Source organism: Apostichopus japonicus, chromosome 14 (assembly GCF_037975245.1).
Source record: "Apostichopus japonicus isolate 1M-3 chromosome 14, ASM3797524v1, whole genome shotgun sequence".
Lineage (NCBI taxonomy): Eukaryota > Metazoa > Echinodermata > Holothuroidea > Aspidochirotida > Stichopodidae > Apostichopus > Apostichopus japonicus.
This window is the reverse complement of record NC_092574.1, coordinates 2,782,943-2,805,243: the sequence shown is the minus strand read 5'-3', so window position 1 is coordinate 2,805,243 and position 22,301 is coordinate 2,782,943. Positions and strand designations below refer to the sequence as shown.

At 40.2% G+C, this 22,301-nt stretch overlaps 1 protein-coding gene across 1 annotated transcript in view; it reads left to right on the top strand.

Moving 5' to 3' along the window:
- Positions 1-3,590: 3,590 nt before the first annotated feature.
- LOC139979394 (protein inturned-like) overlaps positions 3,591-22,301 on the top strand; it is a 58,583-nt gene continuing 39,872 nt past the window's right edge. The window contains exon 1 of the mRNA XM_071990149.1: positions 3,591-3,846. Within this exon, the coding sequence (XP_071846250.1) occupies positions 3,749-3,846 (98 nt within the window). The 5' untranslated portion in view covers positions 3,591-3,748. The remainder of the gene's footprint in view (positions 3,847-22,301) is intronic.

The window sequence follows — 22,301 nt, the reverse complement described above, 5'->3', positions numbered from 1 at the left end:
TACCGAACAATGGAATATGCGGTATCGAACAATCGAATATGCAGTACCGTTAAATCGAATGTGCGGTACCGATAAATCGATTGTGTGGTACCGATAAATCGAATGTGCGGTACCGATCATTCGAATGTTCGGTACCGATCAATCGAATGTGCTGTACAGATCAATCGAATGTGCGGTACCGATAAATCGGATGTGCGGTACTGATAAATCGAATGTGTGGTACCGTTATATCGAATGTGCGGTACCGTTGAATCGAATGTACGGTACCGTTGAATCGAATGTGCGGTACCGTTGAACAAATTGTGCGGTACCGCTGAATTGAATGTACGGTACAATTGAATCGATTACATGTGCGGTAACTATTGAATCGAATGTGCGGTATCGCCCAATCGAATGTACGGTACCGTTGGATAGAATATGCGGTACCATTAAATCGAACGTGCGTTACCGTTATATCGAATGTGCGGTACCGATAAATCGGATGTGCGGTACTGATAAATCGAATGTGTGGTACCGTTATATCGAATGTGCGGTACCGTTGAATCGAATGTACGGTACCGTTGAATCGAATGTGCGGTACCGTTGAACAAATTGTGCGGTACCGCTGAATTGAATGTACGGTACAATTGAATCGATTACATGTGCGGTAACTATTGAATCGAATGTGCGGTATCGCCCAATCGAATGTACGGTACCGTTGGATAGAATATGCGGTACCATTAAATCGAACGTGCGTTACCGTTATATCGAATTTGCGGTACCGTTTAATCGAATGAGCAGTACCAATCAATCGAATGTGCACTACCACTCAATCAAATGTGCGGTACCGTTAAATTGAAGGCGTGGTACATTTAAATCGAATGTGCAGTACTGTTCTTTCGAATGTGCGGTACCGTTGAATCGAATGTGCGGTACCGTTCAATCGAATGTGCGGTACTATAGACTCAATGGAATATGCGGTACCGTTGAATCGAACGTGCGGTACCGTTGAATCGAACGTGCATTTCGTTGAATCGAATGTGCGGTACCGTTGAATAGTATGTACGATTTGTTGAACAATTAATATTAGACTGTTCATTTAATACCCACACACATTATGGGGACCGTAAAAGTTGAAGAAAAAAATGTTTTCTAGCATTGATGACCACCTTAATCCATGCTGCTGGGAATAGTGAAAAATCTTTGTCAAACAAAATGAGAAAAAGATACCAGGGTACAACCTTTTCCTTTCTATGTATCAAACTGCATATATATAGCATATGGAACAGAACATCTTAATATGACATTCCAGTCACCCCCCCCCCCCCCTCCACCATCCTCATTCCTGGTAAAGCATGTAGTCTCATAATGCATATAGTCTAATAAAAGCATATAGTCCCATAGGGCTTGGACTCCCAACACCACCACACTTGCCCCACCCCACCCTCCACCTTATTCAAGAAAATAATAACAATATGTTTATCTAGCATTTAATATACATAACCTTAAAGTATATGCTGCTGGGAATATATCAGGGCACTTACCTTTACCTTTCTAAGACATGTCAAACTGCATCAATGTAGCATATGCAACAGCATATAGTCTTTATATGACATTCCAGTCACCACCCCCCCCCCCCCCGTTTGGAATTTGGTTCGTATTGCCGACCAATGCTCTTATAGAGTTTGTTTAAATCTAAAACATCGCAATTGTCCACACTTACACTATCTGACACGAGGAGAATCTCAGCATAGCGGACCGGATCTTTGAGCCATAACTCGTCCTCCATGCCACAGTCCCATTTTTGTTCCATAATCACCATCACTAGCATTATTACTCTTTTGTAGGTGATTCGCCGTATGCGATCTCTTTGGATCCTTCGCGCCAGCCTCGTGACTTTCATGTTCCATCCGGGAACCTCATTCTTTCTTCATGTGTCCCCTTTATGATCGCCCATGCATGTACCCTAATTATGTGTATTGTGTTAAACGTAATCTCAAAATCTGTATCATTTTTAACCAATTAAGAAAATGTGTATGTTAACTGACGTAGGGCTATTGAATTAACTTCAAAATAAATGTTCTTTTTAAGTTACAAAAGATCGCATAAGTTCTCATTTTAACAGCCTTAATCGCACAAACAGGTTTCAAAGGGAAGGTGAACACCCTTCGTTTTACCTCCCCTTAGAGCCCTCATCCACGTCGCCAGTCCAGATATACTTCATATCGAACCTCCCTACAAAGGCATGTGCGGGCAGAAATTTTTTTTTTCGTAGTACAGCGAGGGAAAGTCATGAATTATTCATGATCTTACAGAAATTTCCACCCAGTCGGGACAATTCGGTAACGGTAGTTAACACGACAAACGGTACGCAAAAGCCATGCATCAAAGCGTTCGTTAGGTTCGAACGAACAGTAGTGAATGGCGTAGAAAGGGTGACGTAGAATATGATATAATCGCAGGAAAGCAGGCGGTACGTGAAATCCGTCGGCTGCCTCGTCGTATTCGTAACAATCCAGTTAAGTTAAATACTACGAATATATGCTTCAAGAAAGATTGTTAACGAATCACAGAAAATTTCTGTAGGTGACCAACTTGCGAAAATTGAACTCTCCATGGAAGGAACACTAGTAAGATGAACAGATCTGATATGATTCTTTTCTAGCATTTGCTAACTCTAAGCTAGTTAATAAATTGTTTAGAAATGAATTATTCATTTTTCACTTGTAACATGTTGCGAACAGCACTGTTGTACAACTTTGCGCATGCTCGTGATCACGTACACTGAATCATTGGCAGAAAGTTTTTTCCATCACCTACGTACGTTGCACATGAGATTATGCTGAACGTATAAAAACCTACGAAAAAACATGACCGTAACCTTGTGTTTCTGTTCAAATGAAGATGGAATTATGAGCCTCAAAAATCTGCTCGTCCACTGTATACTCGCTTCACCATACAACGCAACCACACTTTATTGTTTTTACTAATTACACACAGTACTTATCAATCATATCGTCACACCATACAAAATACGAACTTTATTACACATCATGTACAAACGTTTAGTTGTTCGCTATTGCTTTTCGTGGCTGAGAAACAAGTAATCTGAATATTTATTAAAATATATGAATAATTCATGACTTTCCCCTCGCTGTACTACGAAAAAAATATCGCGTGCGGGCAGGTACCAACAGACGTGAGATTTAAATACCACTTAATGTTGTTACTGGCAAATTCGTTGGTATCGTTACGTTTCCTGTGTATTAGAATTATGTGAGTCTTACACAGTTTCGCATATTCACAATTGTACAGGCATTCCTCGTACATTAGAGACAAGATCCTTTTGAGAAATCACGCACAGCCTCTTCTATCAACGTTCCGATAAACCTCTCGTCATTTTTGTTTGAAATCGGTCGACAGCCCTGTTACCTTGATGACATTAACTGCTGGCTAACAACAGGCCGTCTAAGGGTAGCGAGTTTTATTACCCGTCAACGACAAATAACATGTGGCGGTATGCACGTAATTCATACAGAGCTGCATATAGAGATATATGTACGTCATTACCATGTACCATGACGTTGAGGTAGCCTATACAAACAGTACAACATGACTTATTCACCAGCGATGACTTTATTTTCGTAGGCCATGCACTCGTAAGTTGTGATTGAGCTCCAACAATACCGCAGTAACTTTGCAGCAAGTTGCAAACCGGTTTCAGAACTCGCCGTCAGTGGAACTTCAAGTTTAACTACGCGCAGATACGATGTTTGGTTTATCAAAAACTGCTCTGCCAAGCAAGCAAAGAGTAACATCTTTGAATCATTTGGATATTGACAGCGTAGATAGCATTCTTGCCACTTGGTGAGTTACTGTCGTTTGATTTTATGTTTGAAGTGACTTGAGAACACTAACTTTTTTGTTATATTCATAAATTGCAGTCTGCCCATAGGCCTAACTGTTAGATAGTTTGAACAAGAATAAACTTAATTGCAGGTCTTTTGTATCGAGAAAAAAAAGGTATGTTAGAAAGTCAAGTGATGGTGAGCCATTTGTAACTTCAGAAAAAAGTTTAACTGTCCCACTCTCACGTCATTTTATCTCAATAAGATATTTTCAGTTTTACATTTATCGCTTCTCGTTGTCTTTGTGATAATTTGAAGTTTCAGAAATCTCAAAACTGTTAGCAGTTATAACATGCAAACAAAAAGTGTTTTTTGCCAGTTGTGATGATATCATACGCACAAAAGTAGTCAGCAACGGCGTAGTAACCAGTTTGATGGTGGCGGGAGCAGTAGGATGGGGCGAGAAATAAATTACCAATAGGTTAAAATATTTTGTATATATAAGGACAAGTACAGATTGAATAAACGCTAAGCTTGAAACGCTAAGCTAGTGGAAGCACGTTCGGTTTTTTAAGGTAAATCTTATTGCATGAAGGAATCTCAGCATACAGGTTAAGTTTATTATAACAGATATGATAAGGTATTTTTTTTTGTCACTATTTCTATGCTAGAAAGTTGCATGGCTTTGGAAAATTGTAAGCCATCTGTCCACAAGGATATATTTATCGTCGTGATGTTACAACTGTACATGGCGTTTCAGTATTCGAACAAATCTTAAACAATATGAAGCAAGCAAATGCTATCAATTCTTGAATATTTTACATTTATACTGGTCTCAGCAGAAGGAGAAGGATAAGCGTTCTGGTATTATAACACTTTAAGGGGCAACTTACGAGCTGGTATGCCCAGCTAAAGGGTTAGCAACACGCGTTGCATGCCCTCTTTCCCCAATGGGGTAAATAGTAAGTACTAGTAAAGGCCCGTTGGTGCACCAGCAGCCTGTGCTTCGTATAGCTTTAGAATCCCATGAGTATAAATTCATAACTATAACCACAGTATTCCTTACAATATCAGAGTGAAAGGAATGTGCATTTATTTTTGGGAGCGTTATTAGTATGTCAAAATCGCATTATTTACAAAATATGACGACCACACTGAAACAAGTTTAAATAAAAATGTACATATCGGTTATTGCCCTACAAAGATGTCAGATATACTCAAACCAGACGTAAACCAACTTCTCTGGATAACAGTCTTTGGAAACATACGGTAGTACAATGTATAGCACCAAGATAGGATGTGAACCTGAGATTCAACCAATTGAGTAGTAAGCTTATTGATCAAAGTTCGCTTGACAGTTTTCTCTAGATACTAAGAGTTGCCATTTACTTAGTCAAATGAAAATAAAGAACTGAAAAATAACCAGGCGTGATTTCCTACGATAGCAGCTGATGTTTTTGTTCTTAATTGAGACATTTAACTGTTATTGTCCTCTGATCCATCGCTCCTTCTTTCAGTAGGTATATTCTCGGCTGTACCTGAATTGATTTTAGCAAAACATAATTATGTAGTACAAGCAAGTTAATATATTTCAAAAAATGATGGCATATACATTTAAATGCAGCCAGAAATTTCTTGCACCCGACTCTTTGTGTTGTTATTGCTGCATTTGGTATTTTACTAGCACGTGGAATGTTCCTTTACGGGAGAAGAAAATTCTGTGACTGCTATAGAACCTCTGCAAAAAAAAGGCGTTAAAGAAACTTTTAGACAGATAGTGATATGGTCACACGATCTTTCTGGGTAGATGAAACTTAGCATGACTTCATTAAATATGACTAACTCCCGGGAAGTAAGGTTAACTCTCCGACTGTGAGCCTAATCGGTAATTTGTCACGGTGTTGTAAAGTGAATAATCTTGCATGGTTCTGTGCAAACAATGGTCTTGAGTAAGCAGTGTTATATAGCTGTCTCGTTGGATAGATGTGTTTCTGATTTGTATTTCTCGCGAGTTATATCTTAGCCGTATATTGCGTTGAAGACAAATGCCGCGAAAACCTATACTACGTACAGTATATGGGGTTCCAACTTCCAAGGGAAACAATATCTTAACAGTTAGCAAACGCCAGTAGTTTCGATTGGATCCACTTGTTTGGTAGTCTATGATGGAAGTCAGGAAAGCCATGCACGTATAATATCAGCTGGCACACACTGATATCAGACCTTAACCTGCAATCTGATGAACACGAGGGGGGGGGGGGGGGTGGGGTGTCTCTGGTCCTATCATCATGGAAGTCAGGAAAGCCATGCACGTATAATATCAGCTGGCACACACTGATATCAGACCTTAACCTGCAATCTGATGAACACGAGAGGGGGGGGGGGGGGTGTCTCTGGTCCTATCATCATGGAAGTCAGGAAAGCCATGCGCGTATGATATCAGCTGGCACACACTGATATCAGACCTCAACCTGCAATCTGATGAACACAAGGGGGGGGGGGGGTGGCTCTGGTCCTATCATCATGGTGCAGATGTTGAAAAAAATATGCCAGAGAATTAATAAGCGCCCCTTCTTTGTTCCTGCTGAAGTCCTGGAACCATGTCAGTAACTCGCTCGTTGACACGGAAGTCACTGCGACCCCTTTGTGTTAGCTTTCAAAATAGCGATGGTTATTAGTTTAAATTTGGGCTGTCACCCTTTTGTCATTTTCTTATTTCACAAGCCAACTTCCGCAGTAGCTTAGGCCTTTGTTACTTTCTTACTCATGATTAGCTGAGTAGATGAAATCTTTATTCTGCCCTAAAAATAGTTTGCAAAATATTTGGTATGAATAACCAATACAGTAAAATTGATTGATGATCATATATGATCATATCGATATAATGCCAACTGTTAGCATAAAGTCATGCCGGATAAATTAATAACCAGGACAGTTAAAGGGACCGTTGGTTAATCAAATGAATATGTCAATTAAAGGCCAGCTGCGTGCCAACAATGGTGCCGGGTAAATGAATAACCAATACAGATAAAGGGCTGACGAAGTATTTTCACTGGCCTGGATTATATCATTACAATTTCAAATATATAGATATTCATTTGCCTTGGTCGTTTGATTTAACGGTCTGCTGAACGTACCTCTTTGGATTCACAAATGATTTCGAGTTGGTTAGCATCATGATTGATCTATAGAGTTAGGCAAATATGTCACCAAAACAGACTATTGTTCGATACAGGTGACAAAAGCCTACAGTATAAGGACGACCTTCCTTACTGGTTTCGAACCTCTGGACAAGCAATCAGGGTGTCCACATATAAAGCGGGAGGCCCGGGCTCGAATTCCGGTGGAGGCTGGAGGTTTCTGCACTGTTCTTTTTATCCAAATCATTACAATAACATATATGACATTAAACATATTTTGGAAATGGTGCAATGAAAGCTGGTGTTAAAATTTAAAGATCGTACCCTATATAAAAACGAAATAATTTAAATTGTGTCAAGAAGCTGCTTCCGATGATGCATAAGCATTTTAATAACTCTGAAATGTACAACAGTAGAGAAATCTCTAGTGTTAATTTGTTACTGATTGCCTACCAACATAACGCTCTCTTTAAATCAGAAAGTGAAATAAACTTTGAAGAAAAACACGGTTGCTGCAATTGTCACAACAACCACTGTCCATGAAAGTGCTCTTTAGACATAGTGTTAAAACATTCCATAAATCTGCTTGAAGAACACAGGTGAGGTTTGACTTACACCAAAAACTATCAAATGGAACCAACAACTCAAGGATACCTGCATGCTTCTTGGGATACGGTCATATGTTTCAATGGTTCTCCGGCTTTAGCCGTAAACTAACTTAGTTTCTAATATGAGACATACCTATAGAAATTGAAGTAGGGAGAATGACGTCATGCGACTTATACTGAAGCCACCAATCCAACTGGTGGCGCTTCGCTTGTACGGCAAGAAAGTACCAGTGGTTAATACAAACACTACGTCTTTGACATGACTTAAGTGATAAAGTTGACACATATCACTCGAAATGGTGATATCGTGTGTCGCACTTGGGTGACAAAATCGTCAAAATGTGGCAGTGGACTGTATGTAGTTGCACAGATAATTCTTAGGAAGCGATAGTAGAAGCATATAATTACTTTACTATAGTGTCGTCTGCTCAGCTGCTGTATTGTTATTCACTGGATCCTGAATATAGTTAGCCCAGGCCCTACACCGGCTACAGATGTCCTTTCGTATGCGTTATGACTTAAAGCCTATTGACAACAATTATCACTACCTCATTTTACTGAAAAGTGCATCCCTAAGGATAGATCCACATGCCAGAATAACAGGAGATGACGGTTATGATGTCATGGGCTTATCACTAACAATTCAATACTAGGAAATAGGCTTAGCCTAACTTAGGTTTATGTACGTAGCCTTGCCCTTAGTCTAACTTAGTTTAGACTACGTCATCACTTAAGTGTATAATAGTTTAGTATATTAACATATCTAGAATTGTACAAATATTCAAACACATCCTCCATTGTGACCATATTCACAACACAGTGATATTAAGGCCTTATGATATTCACTAACCATGTTCGGACAAAGCTTTGTAGGCAAAAGGATACCCTCCAGCCACTACTCGTGCCAACATCCCATCATTTGATGACTGTGAATGTAGACATGCAAACTTTGCGCCCTCACTTCATAAGGTGGGATCTGTTATCTTGCATAAACCATTACCCACCTTGAAACATGAACATTAAACTGTAACTGCATGCATAGACTAGGTGTGTGGGAAGGGGGTGGGTGCATTTTCACGGTATGTTCCAAGGACAACTTTGACACTATCTGAGTGGAGCACTAACATAATACAAGGAAGAAAAATGTTTGCCGTGTGCCTCTCAGATACCGGAAATGACACTTTCCAGACATTAAAAATTGCACGACACACCCCACTTACTCGAGTTATTAGAGGCGAAAAAAAAGTGTTCAAAGTTGATTCTTACGTCAGAGTATCTGGTCGCCATAACTCGTCTCTGTTTGTGCAAAGTACACCAACCCTTTCAAAAACAAAAAAACCGATAACATAAAATTCAATTTCAAGTCCAATGCACAATGTATGTATGAAGACGTACAAATGATCTTGCTTTTTGCCGTATAACGCAAAGCGCCCTCGCTTTTTTCAAGGCTTCACTGCTTCAACACACGGCGATACACTGTAAAAGTAGGTACAAAGAGCTACTTATTATGAGGTCAAAGAGGCCGAATTATAACCTTGTAAACACGTATATTCCAACTTGATTGAACTTCATGCTTGGTAAAGAGATCCACTTGCTCAAGAATCCTATTGTCTTTATGGAGTGCAAGGTCTGTTTGGGGGCAACAGAGGTCAAGGTCTGCAAAAAATCATAAACATAAGAACTCCAACTTATACCTTGATTGAATATCATATTCTGTTAGTACCTTCATCTTATGGAGGTCAAAGTTCATTTGGTTTGAAAAATGCCGGTTAATGTTTCAAATCTGTTCAATACATTAAACGCCAAGAGTAGCTTGTATGAATTTCCATTGTTGTATGCCACTAACCTTAGTGAATACTCTTCGCTAGGGGTCAAACAGAGGTTGAATCCTGAACATTTGTGTGCAAATGATATTTTCAACAGCAACTTGAATGAACTTCATATGTAGATCTTTGTATGTACATTCACAGTGTTGAGTACAAGACATGAAAACACAGATAGTTTCTCATTAGAAGGTCATAGCTCATTCGAGGTCAATAAAGGTCAAAATGTGAAAACCTACTAACGGAATATAGTATTTCGAAAGCAAAACATTCATCACATTTGTACTCGGTATGTATTGGTTTACCTTATTGAGTTCAATTATCGTATTGGTTTCATGTAAGTTTAAAGTTCATTTGGGTAAATGGACTTCAAAGCATATAATCCTTGAAAACATCACTAAAATAAATCTGGGATGAACTTCATACTTCATATTTGTAGGTCTTCATCAGTGCAGGTGCCTACCTGGACAACCTTGTAGGTTGTCTTCCATTCCAACAGACTATACGGCTCTGTTCCCGCTCGACCCCTTTTTCTGACTTTGTAAACATTCTATAATTTATCACGAATAAAAATTCCTTGTGTTAGTGAATATGTTCTTACATCGCTTTCCTGCTTTCATACTCACGTTTTGACAACATAAACAGAGACATTAACTCGAGTTATTTAATTTATAGTTCTCAAAGGCCGGAGGTCGGACTGTTTTCACTTTTAAGTATAAACGTATATAGCCCGTCTAAATCCAGTGTATTCGTTACCATGTTTTTCAGCGTACTATACCTGATCAGAGACACATTGTTATTACTGCAAGTATCTTACGTATATGGTGCGTCTAGTGTGCCATAAGCCCTGAAATTTACATTTTTTGGAAGTTTCCTCGTGCTCTCATTGGACGACGGGTGTCACATGTTTTTCTAGCACTCTGGAAGACATCGACATATGTCGAATTTAAATTAACATATGTAAGTTTCTCGTGCCCTCATTGGACGATCGTTGTTACATGTCGTTTTCTTCAGCTCTAATTAGACGAAATCGACATATGTCGAAATAAATGGATAGCCTATATGTCGAAATATATTGACATATGTCAGTTTTTCGTACACTAATTGGACGGTCATTGTCACATGTTATTAGGCACAGGGCATACCTCCCTCACAGACGACAGTGAATGAGTGTAGAAATTATTAATACTCGTTAAACCAAATTTAAGGACAAATATACACAAAGGGGCAAATATAGAATAAAACAAAGCAAGTAAAATAAATGAATGTATTGGGTACAACACTAGATCTGACTGAATAGTCTGAATTAACACTGTGCAAATATCAAGAGATAAACAATCTTTACACACAGATTTCACCTGGGAATACCCAGGTGAAATCATTGACCTATTCTGTCAAACTACTATTGTAGTAGCTTTCACAGAATGGGGAATATTGTCTTACATTTGAAGAAACAGGGGTCCTGAATAGTGTCTTTATTGGCAGCTTATCTAGAAAAGCAGTTAAATCAGGGGCTTAAAATAATAATTATTATAGTGTACAAACGGATAAGGCATATGATCATTAAGCACCAATATAATTCGAGGATAAGCAAGCATTACTAACTGTAAGGGATCTCAACGTCTCACATTTTTGTGTTTAAGTGTAAGGTCAACAAAGGTGAATTTTAACAGGCTATTAGTCACCGGGCTGACAGAGTTTCTCAGCCAACACACATCGATAGGCTACAAAGCAATAATCAGTGAAGTAATTGTGTCCATACTTCTACGCCCAATCATCCATCGTGTCCATACTTCTACACCCAATCATCCATCGTGTCCATACTTCTACGCCCAATCATCCATCGTGTCCATACTTCTACGCCCAATCATCCATCGTGTCCATACTTCTACACCCAATCATCCATCGTGTCCATACTTCTACACCCAATCATCCATCGTGTCCATTCTTCTACGCCCAATCATCCATCGTGTCCATACTTCTACGCCCAATCATCCATCGTGTCCATACTTCTACGCCCAATCATCCATCGTGTCCATACTTCTACGCCCAATCACCCATCGTGTCCATACTTCTACGCCCAATCATCCATCGTGTCCATACTTCTACGCCCAATCATCCATCGTGTCCATACTTCTACACCTAATCATCCATCGTGTCCATACTTCTACGCCCAATCATCCATCGTGTCCATACTTCTACGCCCGATCATCCATCGTGTCCATACTTCTACACCCAATCATCCATCGTGTCCATACTTCTACGCCCGATCATCCATCGTGTCCATACTTCTACGCCCAATCATCCATCGTGTCCATACTTCTACGCCCAATCATCATTCAGTGCTATGAATAAATCATTTTAACCCTTGGGCTGCAGTCCTCTTAACCCGGGCTTCTGCCATCGATATTACCGTAGATGTTATGGAATACAAATTCATTTTATAAAGTGACACACAATATTAACATGCAATAAAAAAAACTTAAGCACGAATCACATTTCTACTGAAACCAATTGTAAGCTATTTATCAGCACTCCAAATTAATTCAACGATATACCTATAATATGTTTAGTCTCACTAAAAAGTGGTCCTTGTATAGGCTTCTGTAATTGAATATGCATGCACCTATTGATAGTAAACGCATGCAGTCAAATGTATAAAATATTCTTAATCCTTATTTTGACACTCATGTAGACTAATAAAAATAATGAAATGACGCTTACTTTTTTTAATCCATAAGATCATAAAAGTGAAATCCTCTTCTTAGGCACAGGGCATTAATTCTTAACTAATTGTTTGATAGGGGATTTGGTTGTCCCTCCTTGGAGCAAAAGAATACTTAATCCCCAAAATAATATAAGGCGCATGTTACCAGTGGCGGAGCGTCCATACAGTCAGGGGGGAGGGGGTGGATGCCCCCCCCCCTGACGGACTCAAATGGACTGCTGGCGCCCTTTTCAGCTCTTTACCACTTTTTACTTATTCGCGATTATTGACTTTTTATTGCGCTCTCATCTACCTATCGACATTTGTCACATTTTGTTGGTGTAATTTGGCGATGACACCTATTTATTCTTCATTTATCTGCAAATTAGCCAGGCCCGGAAAGGGTCATTTCCGGCGATCTAGGGAGTATCTTTACTCAAAACATTTCGGTACGCTACGCGCCAACCTGTGGTGGCGCTCCGCTTAGATAGTGCCGAAAGCGCCCCTACAGACCATTCTCGCCCCTCCTGACCAATACCCCTAGCTCCGCCACTGCCTGTTACCCAAAGAGCCAAGAGATGATCTCACACATACTTTCTACTTTTTACAAAGACTAACATTACAGATGCTCACCACTGATCTGGCACTGTTTGAAATGAACTGACAACTAAAGGCTGGCAACACAAATGTTTCTTATGTGTGATAGCTCAGGAGAGCAGCAGGTACAGTACTGTGAAAAGGAGGGGCGTGAGTGGTTCCTTTGCTATGTGGGGGCTCAAATGCATAGTAGAAAGGTTTAAAAATACTATACTAATACTAAGTAACAACCAATATTTATACTCGATCTAAGTCACTTGTAAATCTGGCAAATCCCACCGGAAAAGGGAAGGAATCTATGCGATTGTGATGGTGTGTGTATGGCACTGGCTTTACACTCAAAATCCAGGTTTATCAAACCAAAATCCAGGTTTCACCTATAAACTGAATTATTTATTGAAAAACCTGGAATATCGCAGGTGAACTTGGATTATCACTGGAAAATTTTTGACTATCGGTCGAGAAAGCTAGATCATCGGCGAAAAACGTGGATTATCGGGAGATATTCCAGGTTTATATGTCGGAAAAGTTGGGTTTTCGGCGAAAAACGTGGATTATCGGTAGATTAGCCAGCATTATCGGTTGAAAATTCAAGATTATCGGCGGAAAACTGGGATTATTACCCGAAAAAAAAGGAATTCCAAAAAACCACTTGACTTTCTCAAGATGTACACCGTTAGTCAGTATCACTAAATTCCTGTCTATGCTGTGTGTTACAAATCTTGTTTCGGCCCATTGCCCAGTACACAAGGAAGAGCAGTGGAACATGATAAAGTTCAAACATTTCCTTTGAGGTTATTCAGCTTATCAGCCCGACGTAAATTACTTTCAGGTAGACTTCTAGTAACTAAAATGAGTGGTATGAGCATAATATGCGAATGCTATAGAATAGGACTTAACGTTAGGTCTCTATAATATTTACCTGGGTAATTGTGAATAGTCGCCTGCTTTGCAAACCTAGGTGAATTGATGACACAATTATGCTTACGTAATTTTCATTTTCGTTGCACATTAGTATTATTGCTGCAAATTGGACAAACTCGGATGTTCCGAATTTTCGAAGGTATAGTATTCCTTGTAAACGCGCGCTAGTAGCTATATTCCGATAATCCTGGCTTATCGGTTGACATACCGGTATTTTCGACCGATTAACCTATCATATCGTTCAATAAACTTGCATTATCGTTCGAAAATCCAGGACTTTGCAAATATATTGAACGTTTAAACTACCAATAATCCAGGTTTTTCGCCAGAAAAACCCGGTTTGTCGGCGATAAACTTGGATTATCGGTCAAAAATTCAGTTTTATCAGTCGCAAAGCCAGGTTCATCGAATTAACCATAATCCAGGATTATCGATCCAGAATTCAGTATTATCAATCGATAATCCATCATTTGAACCAATAATCCAGGTTTTCAAGTGATCATCTAGGTTCGTCTGTCATAAACCTGAATTTCGGACCGACAAAGATGTTTTTTCCGGCGATAATCCAGGTTTTTCAAACGATAATCCAAGTTTACGTCGATAATCCAAGTTGGACGGTGATAAACCAGGAATTTTTGAGCGATAATCCAAGTTTGAAAAACCTGAATTTTCGGTTGATGAACCTGGATTATCGCCGGAAGGATTATCGGTAGTAAAACCTGGAATATCTAAATATTGGGCATTTTGTTTGTCACACGTATGTGTTCGCTCGTCTGTGTATATGCGACACTTGCTTTTTTGTAAACACGGTAACTACAAATGGTATGTGGATCCCTGTCATTGAGTAAAAGAACCCTTTTCTTTTCTGTGAAAGTCAATGGTCATCAAGGGCGTAGGAACCGGGGGGCTGGGGGGGGGGGGGGGCGCCAGCCCCCCGCCCCAGTGAAAAATGTGGAGGGGCGGAAGTATCATTCCGCCCCCCCCCCGCTTCGCAAGTCAGAAAACCCCTTTTTCATTTCCAAATGAGAAAAAAAATCTCATTTGGAGCACCAAATTGCATCTAAGGCATGGTGAAAATACAAAATTAAGTTTACAAAATGGAGTGGGTGTTGAAGTGTGCTATGTTGCACCAAATTGCATCTGAGGCTACCTGGAAATCCAAAAAATCTAAAGGGGAGGGGGACACCACCTCCCCTTAGACCCCTCCCCCAGGCCGGCCATCAGTCTTCAGCCCCCCCCCCCCACTCAAAAGTACCTTCCTACGCCACTGATGGTCATTTAATGTCAAGAGAGGTCAAAGTATGCAAACCTTGTAAACACGATGGCTCACAAAGTACGTATTTGTAAAACTTCATACTTTGTATGTAGATGCAGCTTGGTGATTGCAAGAACTCTATTGAAATTGTTCAGGTCACCCTAAGGACGGTGTGAAAGACTGAAAACTTTGTAAGGATGATAACTCCAAAAAGTGCATAAAACTACAATTAATTAGTGAGTTCTCCGATGCTATAATTTTCTTTTGGTGAACATGGTTTGTTCATTTTCAATTCAGTTCAGTTCAGTTTTGCGAAGGGGCTCATACAATGGGACTTCAACAAAAGATATACAGTCATGGAATCTGATAGAAAGTGTTGACTGACACTCTTATGTTGGGTGATTTAAACACACTCAAAGTGCCAAGTTTTCAGAGTTTCAAGTGGTCAACAGGGTATGTCAAATGGTCTCAAAAGTTGGCCTTATTAGTATAAATAATCTCACAGTGTATAAACAATTTCATGTAACTCTCATTCATTAATAACAATTATTAAAGGGATGGTTGGCTGGCGGCAGAGCTGTTTGGTAGATCAAAACTGGTAGAAGAAAATGTCCTTTTGCTCATACATCTATTTGTCTTTATTTTACATAGGAAGACTTTTCCTTTCGAATAAAAATTCTATACTGTAAAATCCCTATCCATCAGTGAATAAATTGGTTGATGCCCACAAGGGAGTGAACATAAGAGATGGACATCTCATCAAGTATATCGTAGTTCATCTTCATATTAAGTACGTAGATCCGCCTAAGTGAGTACAAGAACGGTATATTTTTCTGTAACGGAAAAAGGTCAAGAAAGGTCAATGAAAGAAAAAAAAAACCGGGCGAACTTCATACTTAGCATGCGGATTCAAGGACGAAATTGCTATTGTTTACGACGAAATTGTTTACAAGAACGAAATTGCTTTCTGTGGTGTTCAATGTTAAAACGCTGTTAACACGATTTTTGGGGGGCATTGTTTTTTGTCTCTTCTACTGCTTTTGAGGTAACATTTGTATTATATATGGCATCCAGTGGAGAAACAGAGAATATTTGACTGAGTTAAAAAGAGGTGATCGCTGATCAAAGATAACAAAATTGAGAATATCTAGACAGCAATGAGAAAGGTAAATAGCTGAAGATAACAGCAACAAAATATTACTTGCCCAGCAAAATGTCACTTGTTAACACGATAACTTCTAACTAAAGCTTGAATTCACCTTAATGGGTATTGTATATAACCAGTGGCGTAGCTACGGGGGGGGGGCCTGGGGGGGGGCCGGGGCTCCCCCATGAAATCGGCTGGCCCCCCACTGCCCCCCCACTGGGAATGGGGTAAAAAAATGTAAAAAAAAAAAATTGTAAAAAAAAAACAAAAAAACTCATCAGTGGGATTCACTAATATTTTTTGTTCAATAATTTGGGAAATAGAGTTACACAATTTTCTCGTCTGCATCTGGCAGAATAAGAATAATACAATATCTGTAGTAATCATGAGAATGGTCATACAGCATGGCATGGCAATGGTCGATGCGACGGTTGCGACCATACACCACGAACCTTGTGCATGTGCTGCGCGATATCGATATCTACCAATACATGTTATCGGTCATCGATTGGCACAAAAACCCAGATTCTGATGACAGCTGCCTCAAGAAACCCAATAAATGGCCTAATTAGCACCGAGCCACCAATGTGGACCATTACCGAAACATCGATGCGTGTTAGTCTTCCATCCCCTTCCTCTAATGCTATTTAAGTCCACATGTGGGCATTTCCTGCAAACCTACCGGTAGCCCACAGGGGTTTGAGTTGGGAGAAAGGCCTTGACACCTTGAAACAACAAATGATGCCAACCATAGGCGTACGAGGCGGGGGGTGCAGGGGGGCAGACTGCCCCCTAAATTTCCAGAGGACAAGAAATTCGGGCAAAAGTCCTGAAAAATTCGGGCAGCCTAAGAGGAGAAAAAAATATATATATATATATATTTTTTCTCCTCTTAGGCTGCCCGAATTTTTCAGGACTTTTGCCCGAATTTCTTGTCCTCTGGAAATATATATATATATATATATATATATATGTATATATATATATATATATATATACATATATATATATATATATATATAAATATGCAGTAGCTTGCCCGAATCTTTTTCAAATTTTTGCCCGACAATTCCATGATTTTCTTTATTTAACACCACCGTAAGCGCAGTTCATCTGGGCTACCACGCTTTTTGCACGATCAATTTTTTTTCTTCTAACTAGTCAATTGTATACCTGGACCAAGGGCGGCGGAACCGGGGGGAAAAAGGGGGCACGTGCCCCTCCCCCACTTTTCCTCAGGTTAGAAATGTGCCTTTTTTCTACATAAAAATTGAGGTGCCTCAAGTTAGCAAGAGGCCAGGGAACCAGAATGAACACTCGGGAAGGGCCGTTTCCGGCCATCTGAGGGGTTTGTAAAACCAAAATTTTTGATAGCCGTGCATACAACTTTGCAAATCCTGGCTAAGCCCGTTACTTTTTACGAATTTCTGTGAGTCAAACTCAAAGCATTTTCGAATGGAAAAAATTTGTTAAGATATTAACAAGAAAAAAACTATCATTCGGAAGATTCCTACATTAGCAACTAGCATGATTTCACCTCATTTTGTCTCAAAAGAAAACTTGTTCCTTGTTTCCCAATTTGCGCAATGGATATTGCAGTGCTAGTATGCATATTTTCCTTAAGGGGGGGGGGGGGGACGTTGATGGAGTGATGTGTATACACAAATAAGATAATACAATTAGAGTTATAAAGGGTACTGAATATAACGCTGCATCATTCCAATTGAATTTCTGCAAAGTGCCCTTTGATGTCGGTGCCCCCCCCCCCCGATTAAAAGTGCTTCCGCCGCCCTTGACCTGGATATCCCCGACATGAGTGTATAAAAGAAACATTTTCTTTTTCATGGATGGTGGGGGGGGGGGGGGGGGAGTGTCTACAAGCCTAGAAGTACATGTTTATCATATTCTTTGTTATATTTTATACTTTTTTGTGAGAAAAATTGCAGTCTCACCCGACACAGCGACATTATCCCGCCTACGTGTCGTTGAACACGGGGTAGCTGAGTACTGTGTTAAAATAATAAATAAGGTAACTAAATATAGCAGCTTAAAAAATATACTGTCCCATTTTTCCCCTTCAAAGTGATGTTACCATTTTTTCTTCTTCTAATTTACCAAATTTTTGGGGAACTGTAAATTTCTAAAACGTGAGATTATAAAATAAAGAATGTTTAGATGCAACTTGCAAGGCCTCAGAAGTACCATTTCCGGCAATCTGAGAGGCATTGTGTGCCAAAAATTTTCTTGTTCGCTACGCGCCAACCGATGGTGGCGCTCCGCTTAGATAGTGTCACGGGAACTTTCGGGCACACAAAGTTCTGCCCCCCCCCCAAACTGAAATGGTCCCGTACGCCTTTGATGTCAACTTCACTCAAGGTAAAAGTCTGGCTGAGTTGGCAAGGCCAGTCAGCATGAAAGAGAAAAAAAAAATTTGCATTTCTGTCACCAAAGTTGCACATCTTTTTGGTTGCTATTTTGCCTCACAGGTGCCATCTCCTGCGATCTGGGGGGTGCTGAAATCTCAAATTTTCTCTGTACGCTCCGCGCCAACCAAGGTGGCGCTCCGCTCAGATAGTAACCCGGCCCCCCCACAAGAAAGAACAGCCCCTCCATGGCCCCCCCACTCAAAAAATCCTAGCTACGCCACTGTATATAACTCAATTGCTACTTGTGGAGGTTAAAGGTCCTGTGACTTAAAAACTTGAAAGTGTTGCGTTCTTAGTAACGCTTGGCAAGGAATCACTATACGACTATTGACTTTCTGGTTTCCTGTTCAGAATTGATAGAACAACGATGACTGACCCTATAGCTATAGTATCTGAATCGTTCAATAGTGTAAATAACCCTGATGGTAGTTTATTCGCATGCTTACAACTGCTGGCTGTAACGTTGACAATCATCATATACGGTACTCCAGCATTCGTTGATTGAATTTGACGGTAAGGAATTTTCTAATTGGCGATAGAATTTGTCAAAATCATCTTGTCGTCAACGGGAGGTAAATGTTGGATACAATGGGGATTTATGTCATGGTTACCTGTATTCACAGGTCGCTGAAGCAACTCATACCATTCTTCGAACAGTGAAGGCGGGAATTTAGTATATTGTCGCGTTCGCAGAGAAGGCGATATAGGAAAAGAAAATGTCGGAGGAGTTGTCGAGCGTTGTTACTTATAGTTACTTTCTATGAATCTTATATGAAAGAAACACATGTGATAAAATAGTAATAATTGTTCAATGCCTCCTACATTGCTGATCAGTGCCAGTAAAAGTACCTAATCGGTATACGGTAGAGACTCAGTGTACTACTAACTTGCGAATACTGTCTATCGGATTGACTCTAGCTATCCGAGTCAAAATTTAAGCAGAAATTCACCCCTTTTATACATTTTCGATACTACCGTCATACAATGAAAAACTTAAACAATTCGCCAATTTTGGCCGATATAGGAAACAGAGCCAATTTTGGCCGACGTAGGGAATAGTTAAAGAATTAGCAACAATGACCCTCTGCCGAATTTGTCCTTTCAAGTGCAGCTCACGACAGATACGCCGTCGAGCCGTTTTGAATCGGCAGGTCTGACCTCCAAATTGTCAGCAAGTTTGGTGACCTGGAGCTTGGTGGCCAATTGGCTAAGGCATCGGACTTGTGGTCCAAGGATTACAGGTTCGAGTCCTGGCTAGATCATTGCGTTGTGTCCTTGGGCAAGGCACTTTATCTCCATTGCCTCTCTTCACCCAGGTGTCTAAATGGGGACTTGCGAGGTAACTTGTAAATATTGTTGCGTGCGCCGGTTTGTGGCTGCACCCTATGGGAAGTCTTCATGGGGACACGCGTGGTTGTGGTGCACTGTGATGCCCCAGGAGAGATTGATTGAAGTGTGCACACTTCGGTGTGTAGGTGTGACAAGTTACCAATGACCAGGGTTAAGTTGTGAAGTCGCGCGAGAGGGTCTTGGCCTTGAAACAGGACTGTAAACCTAATATAATAATAATAATAGTAATAATAATATTGACCTCCAAATTTGCAAAAACAAAAGAAAGAAAACATCACTCTACCAACCGGTCAGCCGCCCCTGCATTTTCAGACTTAATACAAACAAAGTAACAAATTAGTAGATATGCTACACGCAAAGTATGTCTATTTTGAGAGATAAGTTTGAGGGCGCTTTGACCGTTGCAAAGTACACTTTACTTGTTGTGGACCCCAACACTATGTAAGTTCAAATCACTTATGATGAAATTCGGATAGAACTTAGCTACGGACAATATCATAGACAGAAGGTGGGACCGGGAAGGCAGGTATACGTCACTGGGTTGGTGTGTGAAGTTTTTGTATTCGACGAATTTACTAACTTCTCTCAAAAGGACGGTAATGCAGGAAACAAGATGGTTTATAGATTTTATATCTTCAGTATTATAATATCATATACTGTACTGATTATTTACTTACGTACATTTTTTCGATGAAAATCGTAACCTATGCAGTCATGCAGGCGGATGAGTATGCGTGTGTGTGCGTGTGTGTGCGTGTGTTACGCCTCGCTTGTAAACACGATATCTCCAAGGAAAACTTGCACCAATCTCATATTTGGTGAGTAGGTGTAACACAATGAGTAGAAGAAGCCTATTGTTTTATAGAGAAGGTCAAAAGTCATTTGGGGCACCTAGGGTCAAATCAGAAGAAAAAAAAACTTGTAAACACGATATCTCAAGAAGGAAACCTTGGATCAATCTCGTATTTCGTGTGAAGGAGTACCACATTCAGGCCTCGTTCACACTTGAACGCTCCCGTATTTCAAGTCCGCAAGGGCGATTAATTCCATTAGTGTGAACGCTCGCGTACTCGTACTTCAAGTCCGCGTGCGTTCTAAGAATAATCCTCCTTTCGGGGTTTCTTCAATCCCCCTGCGTTCTTAACAAATGTAAACGGTCGCAGACCCGGTTTTAACTTATAATATCCACTCTATTCAGTAGGCATACGGCATAGTGTACAGATCAGTAAGGCATATATATCTACGATGTGTGTTTGTTCAAGTACCAGACCGTTGCCTTTCTTAACAGAAACAATACCTAACGACGCTACACGTGAACCCATTTCATTTTTCTTTGTACCGATTCGACCAACACTGCAGAAAAAGTCACTGTTTAAGGTTGTGAGACTAAACAAACTGACTCACTGACAGCCCACTTAAATCTCATAAACTATAATTCATTGTGCGCCAAACTCACAGGTTTTGAAGAGGCCAAAATCGGTAATTTTATGTTTCTTTCGAAACGGATGATTTTGGACTCGGTTGCTTCGACATCAGCAGTAAAACAGTGACTAGCAAGATCGTTCGCTCATCCATTTGAAGGGTGTGTTAGAAATTCGAATATGGGTTAACTTAACGTGTAATGTGGTACGGACTGTTTTGAAATTTGAAAACAGTATACTGTTTATGGGCAAAGATTGAACGTTCCGGCGCAGTGGTGTACGGAGTAGGACGTACCAAATTAGTACAGCACATATGGCAACGGCAAACCACAGGGAAATGTATACAGCTTGTATGACCTTTCACGCCTGCACAGTATATCAATCTCGCAAGCGGACTCACTCGTTCTTAAATGTGAACGCGTCATGTTCTTAATTGATAATCCACCTCGCGGTGTTAATATCAATAATCGCCCATTTGGGGTGTCTAGGGGTCAAAATGTGAAAACCTTGTAAACACGATATCTCAAGAAGGGAAGCTTGGACCAATTTCATATTTAGTTTGGAGGCACCAGAGGCCAAATTGTGGAAACCTTGTTTCATAATCTACCGTATCTCCCACCGACCAGCCTAGTAAATAACACGTGCGTTACGCGTCATACGAATAGGAGGCCGTTGGCAACTGGAAATTACTTATGCGCTTCCGTAATAAAATTCGCGAACGAAGTCTCATTGGTTTCAGTACGTCGATAAGGTGCCAACTTTCGGTAATACACTACGTGCAAAACAGCGACGTAGCCAGGAATTTGAAAGGGGGGGGGTAGACATTTTGCGATTGATATGGGAGAGGGGGTCGGGTGTTCCCCTCCCCTTTGTGATATATTTGAACAATTGAAGGTCCTTGGATGCGACCTGGTGCAATGTTTTGCCAGTTTCATCATTATCATATGATATCATAATTATCAGCAGATTTTATTTCCTGTTTGAATTCTTTTACATGTTCTTTTACATATTATATCAGAAAGACAAAACAATTTTGCCAGTGGGATGATTCTTGTTTATTGTCCAATGTCTGGACT